Source organism: Typopeltis vanoorti, chromosome 10 (genome assembly GCF_054136105.1).
Source record: "Typopeltis vanoorti isolate ZY-2024b chromosome 10, IOZ_Tvanoo_1.0, whole genome shotgun sequence".
NCBI classification, from domain to species: domain Eukaryota; kingdom Metazoa; phylum Arthropoda; class Arachnida; order Uropygi; family Thelyphonidae; genus Typopeltis; species Typopeltis vanoorti.
The window spans coordinates 26715082-26727541 of record NC_143558.1 but is presented as its reverse complement, the minus strand read 5'-3'; the positions used below and the strand labels follow the sequence as shown (position 1 = coordinate 26727541).

Here is a 12460-nt window from a genome sequence, read left to right as displayed (position 1 = left end):
TCCTGAGTAAACCACTCTCTGATATCTCTCCGTCAACCACCCTCCTATCCATCTCACCAACCCTATGTCCATTCCCATATGCTGCAATTTACTGATTAGAATTCCATGTGGTATCCTGTCAAAGGCCTTAGCAAGGTCCAGCAGAATCACTGTAAACCCATTACCCTTATCCAGTTCAGCCGTCACTGTGTTATAATACGTGAGCAAGTTACTGAGGCATGACCTACCCTTCACAAAACCATGCTGTCCCCGATACAGTATCCCATTTTCTTCTATCCAATCTTGTATTTTCCTCTTGACTATTTTCTCTAAGACCTTGATAATGATTCCTGTTATGCTGATTGGCCGGTAATTTTCAACAGCAGCCTTGGAACCACCTTTGTGCAGTGGAACTATTTTCCCCTCTTTTCACCCCCTTGGGACTGACCCAGTCCTGAGGCTCAAATTAAACATAATGGTCAAGGGCACTGATAATTCTTTGGCCGCTTCACGTATGACACGAGCTGGTATACCATCCAATCCCACAGATGTATTGACATTGAGGTTCTGTAATAGACTAGTTACCTCTACCTCATCCATCACAATTCCAGTATAAGCTGTTGGTTCCTCCATTTTCGCAAAGCCACCACCTGGATGATATACTCTTGCAAAGTGCTCGCTCAGTAATTCCACAACATCGACTGATTCAGTTACCTCCCTACCCTCAGCATTTTTTAAGATCATTCTACCATGAGCATTTTTCCTTTTACTTGCAACATATTGAAAAAACTGTTTGGGATTCTCTTTAGCCTGCATGGCCAATTTCCTTTCGTAATCTGCTTTTGCTTTTCTTACCACCCTTGTTACCATCCTGGCCTGAGCTTTATACTGTTCATGCACCTGATGGTCACCCTTCTCCTTAAATTCCCTCCACAATTGTTTCTTTTTTTGCAGCTCAAGCTTAATAGTGTTATTCATCCATTTAACCCCTACCTGATTTATTATTCGGACTCTTGGTATACAGTCAACCATTGCCTCCTGCAAACAGTTCTTAACCACCTCCCATGCACCATCAACATCCAGCCCTTGCAGTTTTACATGCCATGGCATTGAGCCAAGCACACACCTAAGCTTGTCATACTTACCAGCCCGGTAATTCCACATATACCCTGTCTTAATTGTAAATTCGACTCCTTTAGCCACCTCCCAAGTCATGACCTTATGGTCACTCTCACCAATTGGTGGCAACATGGTCATGTTCATTACAGCTACATTCTCAGTTGCAATTACTAGGTCCAGCACTCTCTGCCCCCTGGTATTTTCCAATACATGTTGCCGTAGATAGTTGTCTCTTAATAACTGCATAAAATCCAATTCCTTCCTCCCATGTGCCCTCTCCTCTTTCCAGTCAATGTTACCATAATTGAAATCACCCATAATAATTACCCTCCTTCCATTCATTTCTTCTATTTGCTTATGCATACTATTCCCACCATCCACTCCATCACCCGGTCTATAGCAGCACCCAATTGTATATTTTGTTCTGCTAGATTGTATCTCACACCAAACAGCCTCAAATGTGCTTTTTTCCCCATCCTGCAGTTCAACTTCTATACTCCTTGGCTGAAGCTCATCAGCTATCATCAATAACACTCCTCCCCCCTTTTTATTCACCCTGTCACTCCTGAACACGCTATACCCATCGCATTCAATCCCACTAGCTTTATCATCTTCTGTCAACCATGTTTCACTAATACCGACAACCTGTGGCCTGGAAGTGCCAACCATGGCCAAAAACTCTTCCTTCTTGTTCCTAATACTCCTGGCATTAGTGTACATGAATCGCAGAAGCCCATTTGTCCCATCCCTACTTTGATTCCTTATACTAATTATCCCATTCTGATTTGTTGTCTGTCGTACTCGCCCGGGCATAATATACTCATTCATACACTTAACTGCCCCCCCCCCTAAAGTCTGCATATCTACTCCCCCCCCTCTTAATAAATCTAGTTTCCCTGAGTCTGTACATCCACTTCCACATCATTCATCAACACTCTTTCAAGTCTCCGTACACCAACTCCATTCAAATGTAACCCATCCATCTTATATAAGTCCTTTCGCCCATCGAACTCATTCCACACATCCACAAATTCCACACCACTCTCCATGCATAACCCACGCATAAAGTCATTGGCAATTATGGCCCTCCTTCTAAACACTTCGCTGTCATACCGCGGTAAGATACTCACCATCCTAACTCTCTCACTCTTCTCTTTTGCTACCTCAAACAACTCCCTCACATCCTCTATCATTTCCATTTTGTCCTCTTTCAAATCATTCGTTCCTGCCACTATTATCATCTCTTTCACCCTCTGTTTTTGCAGTCGAATAGATTCGCTGACGTCCTTTATGTTCGCACCCGGCTGGTACGACTTCGTTAAACTCTCAATTATTACGCCTCTTAATAGCGAATCCCCATACAGCACTCGCTCCCTCATTTTATTGACGTTTACGTACATTCTATTATTTGCCGTCACAGACTTCCGCCGGTTATTTGTCGGTACGTTCAACACACATTTTTGCATACGCTCCAGTTGTCGTTTGGCTCTGTGTATCGCGCCATTTAAAAGGGCAATTTCGCTACTCGCATTTATCTCACCATTTTCATTATCGATCAAATCATCCATTCCTTCGGTGTTTCTACCTTCATTTACACTTTCAGCGACGCTCTCACACATATCTGGCACTACCACGCAATTCTCTAGTACACCGCCATTTTCTACATTCTGACTACCGTTAACGATATCAGTCTCGATACACGAAACAATATACATATACATAAAAAATAAATATACATTTATTTTTTAAATATCTTAAACACTGATCTCTTTCCCATTCTCAAGTAAGGTGATGATCATCTTGTGGATCTGTACATTACCAAATATTCAGTCAGATCTCCAATCACTATCCTTTCTTGGTGCAAACACATCATTTCCATAGACTCCTCAGTATCCAAAAAAACTTTATGTTCTCTTCTGTTAAAGGCAGTACTTCTTGCCCATACTACTACTACTACTACCACCACCATTTAAATCCTAAAGCGATCCACCCATGGAATACTATTCTCATAAAAACTTCCAAGGATGATTAATGCTATCTGGAAGAGGGCACTCTGCTTAATAGATGATTTCCCTCTCTTTCAGACTCTGCCTCCAGTCACTTTGTCATCTGTGCCATGTCTTGCTACAGGTATTTTCTTGAACACTACTTCAATGAACCAGCCAACACTGTTATATACACTTACTTCTAAACATGTAAAAACATGAGTAGCTGCCAGCCAACATCCATACATGCTTTCACTTCAGACTTATCACTTTCATTTGCTCTACCTCTTTTCTTTGGAACAATCTCCCCTATACTGTTTTCCCTAAAGAACTACAACCTCCAACTGTTAAAGAAACATCATCCTTATCCACACATGGCACTGTTGTGTCATGAAAGAGGTCACAAAACCTATGAAAGATTTTGGTTTTGATATCAAGTCCCTTTTTATTTCTTTTCTTTTTTTTTTTTAGTAACAGTCCAAAGACTTCAACTTTAGATTTCTTTATTTTGTAGTTTGATTTTGCTATCTATGTGGCTACATCACCTGAAGATTTACAAGCTGTAGGTGATGGCCAGTGTGATACACCATCTTGCTTATTGTAGACCAGAAATGACCTATAAAGATATGCTATATGTTTACAGCATTTAATGAGAAAAAAAAATCAAAATCAAAGGAATGGTGATGGATTCTCTCAGAATCTCCCATGCTTTCAAATTATTGCATGGAACATCTGTAGAAAAAAGTGGATAAGTATTATCTTATTCACTGTTGAACCATGTCTTTGTAATATGGTGCAGTCCTCAGCCCAGAACACATGCATATGGCAGAAATCACAAGGATTACTTCAAGTTCATTTAATTCTGTTATATTTTATTTCCCTATTAGAGAATTCGTTACACCCTGTATAACTGACTTTCACACAATTAAATTCAGAAGGACATCTCCCATGTCCTTTCTGATCCTATTTAAAGTGGTCCATACATGTCTAGGGAGATTGAAGCCCTCCAAACGAGATGTTGGATTTGAAATGGGAATTTGAAGATTGGAGGTATGTTGAAGCCAATACTTTCCCCATGACTTGCATAGGTCGAAGTTCTGGTCGTTCATTTGTATTGCACTCCTCCAGGTAGGGCGCCTGGATTTCAATCTTTGTGAGGCATGGAAGGAATGTCTTGGTGGATAGGCAAGGAACTGTTTCCGATTATTTTTGTCCATAATTTGCTTAAGGCTTGGGTACTGCAAAAGTGAGGGAGGGGCTATATTACTAAGAGTTGGGAGCCAGTAGGCTCCCAACTCTCAGTAATAGATCTTAGAGTTCCAGAGATTATCCTCATAGTTTGATTCAGCTGGAAATCAACTAAAGAAGCGTGTGCGCTGTTCAGCCACACAGGAGCACAATGCTCTGCTGTAGAATAGACCAAAGACAGTGCAGTAATATGCAGTGTGTTGGCATCAGCACTCAAGAAGTACCAGTAAGTTTATGTATCATTACACAAGCTCTGAAATTATGTTACTATAACTCCGATGTTGCAATTTTTGTATTTATTTTACATATCTGTTGTGCTATTTCTCTCATTTATTCAATTGTAAAAAATTATTTATTTTGATTTCTCTATAGTTACACCATATGCCAATCTTCCCTTTTCCCCCATTGGAAACACCTACATTGGCAGTAAATTGGCAGTAAATCATGTAGTCCACAACAGTGTTCACTACAAAAAATACGATACACGGTAACTTGTAGTTGACATCCTGATATAGACAGCCAACTGCGAGTTATCTCGTAATTGGCAGTCAATATGCTAAATATCTAACGAGGTTTTTTATTCATTTTGAAATGGATGGTTTTAATTATTGTAACTATAGTAGGAACTGTTGCTTTATGAACAAGTGTACTCGCATCCATTCTGTAATGTGATGTCATTTTTCTAGTGCATTTGTAATTTTTTGAGACATTTAAAAAGTTCATGATATCCAATTTAACTCCAAATTACCTATAAAAGATTGATTTTGAAGTTTTATAATTAAAAAATGTCTTACGCTTTATCAAAAGAAGTCTTATAGGGAAATCCTTTATACATAGCTACACCTAATCTGTTGGTAAAGAAGTAATCTTTTGCTCGTAGGAAATGACGACGTCCATAAGGACCCATGGCCATTTCAGATGATAATTCAACGTCTATAAAAGCAAAATTCATTTCAAGGGCACGTTTTCCAGCTTCAGGAAAGTTCCTAATTTGATTTTCTTTATTATTAAGAACAGCTTGACCAAATGTCCTCAAGATTCCACTTTTTGCAGACTGTAAAAGGCAAAATAAATATAAATTAAGTCACTTAACTGAAGAATAAATGTTTTTGCTTTTTACAAAGTGAATTTATATATGAGCTGACTATCTTTTCATTATTTTTGATAATATGAAGCAGCATGATGCCAAGTGGAAGTTTAGTTGGGTAGGATGAGATATTTAGTTTGTTGTTGCTATTGGAAATGTTGAAGAGAAATGTATTGGCAATTTGTTAGTGAACAAGAGAAGTGATCATTATAGGTCATTTTAATTATGGCAATATTGATTGAAATGAAGAAATGACATCAGGGATTAAGGAGAATAAATTTCTCGAGTTCCCAAGAGACAGCTGTCTTAGGCAATATGTAATGGAGGACACATGGAGGTGTCTCCATGTGTCCTCCATTATAGTGTATAATCTTTGCCCAGTTGGCAAGAGCAACCATGAAGTGATCACCTGAGTTGTTGCCAATCACAAGAGAACTGTGAAGAAGGGATATACTGTATATGTGGGAACTACAGGGTAATTATGAAAAGCTTAAGAGACAACTAGAAGCTAACGTGGAAAGAAATTGGTTTGTTGATTAGGAGTTTATTAGCACAAGGACAGCTAAGATCATACTGTGCCAAGCCAAAGGTTACAGTAGCTTAAATAAAGAGAGAAATTAGTGTATGTACAAAAAGCAATTTTTTGAAAAAAATTAAGTTAATCAAACCAGTATCTACATATAAATAGTATATATAATCAAATATGTTTATATACATTCATTCTTTTTAAAGAGTTAGAAACTTCATGCAGTTTATCAGGGACTGATAAGATCTGCCTGGGTATAAGGCTGAGACAGAATAATAAAAAAATTCATTTCTTTCTTAAGAGAAGTTCTGGTACTCTGTGGATAGAGGGGTTGATGGAAAGGAGACAGGTGCTGCTTGGTATTGATGAAGAGCTATTTAACAGCAGCAATGTCTTGTGTGCATTTGAAAGAGGCTAAATAAGGTAGCAGTAAAATGAATGAATAAAAGAATTCTTCTTTCATTCATCCATTTTCTATCCTTATTTTTCATGCAATTGGTAATGATCAGTTTCATGAAAAATGTAAAGAGCAGGCCAGGAAAGTTACTCAGTTAATAAAAATGCAGTATAAGCAGATATTAACCAGTGAAGCCAAGAAAAATCCTAGTGAGTTATTTTGATATGTGGCAATTTAGAAGAAAGAATGACTATGACAGGCTACAAATTATAGGCTCGTCTATAGTCTGAAGTTGTTGTAAAGGTTTTAGAGAGGTTGATGAGAACTATGATTTAGAATTGGATTGATAATAATAGTACGACAGTCTGCATGGGTTTGTCAAGGGAGGTCATGTTTTAGCAATCTGCTTATGTCCTACAACAAGGTGACAAATTCGTTGGATAAGAGATATGCATATATACAGTGATATCCTTAGATTTTGCAGAGGCTTTTGATAGATTGCCACACAAGTTGGTAACTAAATTAAAATGGATGGGATTGGATAAGAGACTAGTGAGTTGGATATACAGAGTCCGTCAAAAAAAAATGTATACACACTTCAGCAAACGAAACACCTGTATAAGTTGTGGGGGCAGCAGCTGCAAGAGGGACTTCCAATGGTGATGATCCTCCGCCACCAAGCTCAGGTGTTCTGGTGGAAGTCCCAGACATGTACCTCCAAGGTTTTGGATATAATCTATCCAATGAGTCCTTGGCCTCCCACCCTCTGGCTTGACAAAGAGGGCCTGTTTGGGGGGCCTCTCTTGTGGCATTCTGACCAGGTGCCCGTACCATTGTAACTGTGATCTCTCAACATGGAGAAGCAGCAGTTGAGTATTGAGGATTTCTCTGAATTGCAGAGCTTCTGACTCTGCCAAGTCTTGTCAGCCTTGCAACCCCTCGAAGAACCTCATTTCAACTGCTTGGATTCGTGTCTGCATTCTTTCGATCATTACCCAGCTCTCATGACAGGTGAGGATGGAGACATAAACTGTATTGAAGACAACCAGCTTTGCCTTCTGATTTAACTCCTGCTTCAATATTACCGAACAGCCAAGCTCCCGCTATACTGAGTCAATTCGAGTATCTAGCTCTATGTCCCACTTTCCATCACTCATGAATATGGCCCCAAGGTATTTAAACTTCTCCACCTGCCTCGGTGGGACTCCACTCACATGTAGAGTGCGCTGGGATGGCTGTCTTGAGACCACAAATGTTTCCATTTTAGCCACATCCCGGGTTCTGTACAAACAGCTACAAACCTATCTAGCATCCGCTGGAGGTCATCCGTGGAAGAGCTAAGCAGAACTTAGGTCATCTGCAAAAAGCAGACACCCAATGTTACATCTTCCAATTCTGACACACTCACTGCTTCGGCTGTGCCTATCAATCCAGTCCATAAATATTAAGAAAAGGAGGATGGTGACAGAACACACCCTTGGCAGAGACCAACGGACAGTGTGAGAGGTTCAGACTTTGTGCTGTTTACTCTGACACAAAACTCCAGGCATTCATACAGGGTCTTGATGGCAGCTAATAGTTGGCCATCCACTCCATACTCCTGTACTACTTGCCAAAGCTTATCTCGAGGAACCCAGTCATATGCCTTCTCCAAGTCCACAAAACGTGTAGACATTCTTGGCATATTCCCAAGATTTCTCAAAAGACTTGCCTTAAAGTGAAAATTTGGTCAGTTGTGCTTCTATCAGGACAAAAGCCACATTGTTCTTCTTGGAACTTTGACTCAACTATGCTCCTGCACCTTCTTTCCAAGCACCTAGCATATACTTTCTGAGATGACCTGAGATGCGTTTCCAGTACACTGAGGAAAGGATTTTTTTGTCTGGACAGCTTTTTGGACTCTTGGTTCCACCAAGGAACTGTTTTCACTGCCTGTCACCATGCCAAGCTGCTTTCTGCCACAGCATGAGAATGCAGAGGCAGTGACAGCCGTCCTGAACAGCTCCCACTGCAGTATGTCTGGGAATCTCTTTGAACCTGGAGGAGATGTTATCTGTAAATTTCTTCCTCACAGCCTTATTTTCCAATGCTTCCCATTTCATACAGTATAGCTGCTTAGGTCTACCAATGTTGATGGTAGCATTTGGTTTCTGTAGCTGTAGAGTGCAGACAACAAGGTGATGGTCAGTTGACAGTTCTGCCCCTCTCTTCACACAAATGTCCAGCACTGAGGAAAATAGGTCTGTTGAGACTATAAAGAAGTCAATCAGAGACCTTTGTCCAAATGTATCCCTGTACCAGGTATGAACTTCTTAGTGCTGGAAGAAGGTATTCTTTATGGACAAACTGTTAGTACATCAGAAGTCCAATAATTTCAACCCATTCGCATTAAGGTCAGGGTCTCCATTTCTCCCAACCACATCCCTCCATGTCTGGTCACCTGTTCCAACATGTGCATTGAAGTCACCCATTAGCAGGACTGATTTCATGTCTGCCACCTTGTCGAAAGCAGCATCTGTAAATTTCTTCCTCACAGCCTTATTTTCCAATGCTTCCCATTTCATACAGTATAGCTGCTTAGGTCTACCAATGTTGATGGTAGCATTTGGTTTCTGTAGCTGTAGAGTGCAGACAACAAGGTGATGGTCAGTTGACAGTTCTGCCCCTCTCTTCACACAAATGTCCAGCACTGAGGAAAATAGGTCTGTTGAGACTATAAAGAAGTCAATCAGAGACCTTTGTCCAAATGTATCCCTGTACCAGGTATGAACTTCTTAGTGCTGGAAGAAGGTATTCTTTATGGACAAACTGTTAGTACATCAGAAGTCCAATAATTTCAACCCATTCGCATTAAGGTCAGGGTCTCCATTTCTCCCAACCACATCCCTCCATGTCTGGTCACCTGTTCCAACATGTGCATTGAAGTCACCCATTAGCAGGACTGATTTCATGTCTGCCACCTTGTCGAAAGCAGCATCCACTTCCTCTCAGAAGGCAGAGTATTCTAACTCCAGATTAGGTGCACAGGATTGCACCACAGCCAAGTTGTGGTTTTTCATCCAGAGCCTTAACACACACACCCATCACCCCCCCCCCCCCCATGGATCCACTCGACAACACATTCTGACAGTCAGGTGCTTGTGAGTATCCCCACACCCACCTGAACAGACATTGTCAGGCTCACACCAGAGTAGTAGAGCTTCCACCCCTCATCCAGGTCAACAGTTCCAGAGCCTCTCCTCTTGGTCAAAGAAAGTCCGACTAAATCTAATTGGTAGCACTTGGCTTCCTCAACCAGTTCCTTTTCCTTCTCTGTCAGAAAAAAGATGTTCCAGTTGCCTGAAGCCATAGTCTGGTGCGGTTGTTGTTGCCATTTCCGTCCTTTTGCAGAACCATTTCTTTGCGCTGCCCCTAAACACCTCCCCCAAACAGGTAGTGGGCCCATTGGTGGAGTTTCCTCTAGCAGAGTGCTGAGGAATGGTGTCTAAGGGAGACTGTAACATATTTTTTGAATGGGTCCCTCTGCCTAAAACCCGAATGCTTCCCTTGGTAACCTGCGTGACGGACGATGCAGTATGACCATTGTATGATGACCTGACTATGTTATAGTGTTTGGTAATGTCCTATTAGCACTACTGCCTTGGTTCGGGGCTGCTCAGGTTTCCCCTCATTGCAGCTAGCTTACATATCTGCAAGCCATTCCACTATCCACCACCCAGACCTGCCCAGTAGCTGAGGCTCACCCTGGTATAAAAATTGTAATACTAAATTTATACAGACATCAAGGGATGAATACAAGTTATCTTTGACCTTCTACAATTACACGAAGTACTCAAGTGGTTACCATTAGCATCCAGACACTCAATATTATAGCAAACTACTGCTTGGGCAACATTGACCAAAGTGTCCAGTGGGATTGCTGCACATGCTGTTGTTTAAATTTCTTTCCAAAGGGTCACCAGTGTAGCTGGTTTTCTACGATACACTACATCCTTTAGAGTTCCCCATAGGCAGATATCCAAGGATGTTAAATCAGGAGAATGTGGGGGAGAACTCAAAATGGTCTTGCATTCCTCGAACGACAATCGTGCCTCGGCCATTTTGTTTGACTGTCCTACCAGTCACGTGTTGATGCTAGTATTCATGTGAGTAACGACATCTTTTGAGAGAACATCATACTGCACATTACTACCGTAATTCGACCCAACTTCGGAAAAAAGGTCCAGAGATGACATCTGTTAAAGTGTGTATACATTTTTTTGATGGACGCTGTATAATTGGCTGTCAGATAGATAGCAGTGGGTTGTGTTTGGGAGAATGGTATCTCAAAAGAGGAGAGTAGAGAACTGCAGGGGTCTGTCTTGGAACCATTATTGTTTAGTTTGTATATTAATGATATTTTGACAGGTTTAACTGCAGATATGCAGTTGTTTGCTGATGTTGCAAATTTGTGAAGAACTATGAGGAACAGAGATGTGGTTTTGCAGGATGATCTCAATATACTACATGAGTGAAGCTGTCAGTTTAATGTTGCAGAGTGCAAAGTCTTGAAAGTTGGTTAGCAAGGTTGCGATGCAGAGCATACAGTTAATGGAGAAATTTTGAAGGAGGCAGAAGAGATGAGCAATCTAGGAGTGGTGTTGGATAGAGACTTGAAGTTTAGGGGTCACGTTGCTAAAATTGTAAGAACATCATAGTGGATAATGGCAATGATAAGGAGGACCTTGACATGTAGAAGCAAAGCGGTTATGGTTCCTTTGTATAAGGCCTCAATTAGGTTACGTATGGACTACTGTACACGGATTTAGTCACCTGGTTTTCGAGGAGATGAGAATATATTCAAGTTCAGCAAAGGTTCACTCAGTCAGTTTCAAGTCAGTGTGGGATGTGAGGATGGATTGAGAGAATGCAATTTGCTGAACCTTATAAATAGAAGAAGGGGTGATATGATTGAGATGAATAAGTTGATGAGGGGTTGCTACCAGATTAACATTGAGGAGATTTTTCATAGAGTAGAAGGAGACAAGATTAGAATAAGGGGCCATCCCTGGAAACTGTATAAGGAGGGAGTGAGGTTCTTTGCAGTGAGAGTGGAATGTATTGCCTGGAAGTGTGGCGAGTGCAGAAACTGAATGGGTTTAAGACAAGGTTTGATCATCTTTTGGAATGAGAATATGGACCTCTTAAGATAAGTCTTTTGACTCCATGGAACTCTGATGTTAATAACAAATCAGTGTGCTAAAGCATATTATTTTTGCAATATTGTTGATTATTCTCTTCAACAACCTTGTTGTATTTCTTGGAGAATCCAGATTTAGATAAAGGACAAGATTTTAGAATGGAAGCTGGTGTGGGGGGGAGGGGGGGGGTTCATTATGGAAACATCATTCAATGATTACTGAAAAAGAGTGCCAAAAGACTTCACTTCAGCAATGCAAAATTATTCAAATTAAGTGAATATTGAATCCAACATTATTTCATAGCTGAATATAGAAACTACAAGAGTAGGAGATGTGTTTTACATTATGGGAAAATACTAAGGACAGTGGTGGGATCTTGCTCCACCTTTACTATGAGTCATCCATCATGAAAGGTTGGCGTACGCTGGTATCTGCCGAAACTTTTATAGCCTCTATATTCGGCACGAAACTCTTGTAGTTTCTATATTCGGCTATGAAATAATGTTGGATTCAATATCCACTTTGAATCATTCAATGATGTTTCCATACTCTATAAGAATTGCTTTAGTGCACTCACTGCAAACAATTGAATCAAAAGAGTGGAAACAACAATTCTAATTATTATTGAGGATTACACATTTGCCTGTTTCATCTTCATTAGTCTTTGTCTTCTCTCTTTTCCTTTTGGTCAGTATTTATCCAATTCTTTTAGTAGTCTGTCTTTTCATTCTCCTTTCATTTCTCTCTATATTCTTTGATCTTTTTTCATTTACACAATCAATATCATGCACTCTTTTATTATCTTCCTTTTTTATATGGTGTTATTTTGGTACATCCTTTAAAAATATCAACAACAATAATTCACGAAATAAAACAGAAATTATGAACATTATTTCATCTGGCATTCTGATGTTGTCCAACAACCAGAGGTTGTGTGGG

At 40.3% G+C, this 12460-nt stretch overlaps 1 protein-coding gene across 2 annotated transcripts in view; it reads right to left on the bottom strand.

The window, feature by feature from the left end:
• The window catches only part of LOC150102259 (putative glutamate receptor), a 78867-nt gene that overhangs the window by 9570 nt on the left and 56837 nt on the right, over nucleotides 1-12460 (bottom strand). For both annotated transcript variants that reach the window (XM_090399123.1, XM_090399122.1), the window contains one exon: nucleotides 5126-5385. In XM_090399123.1, coding sequence (XP_090255249.1) covers nucleotides 5126-5385 — 260 coding nt within the window. The remainder of the gene's footprint in view (nucleotides 1-5125; nucleotides 5386-12460) is intronic.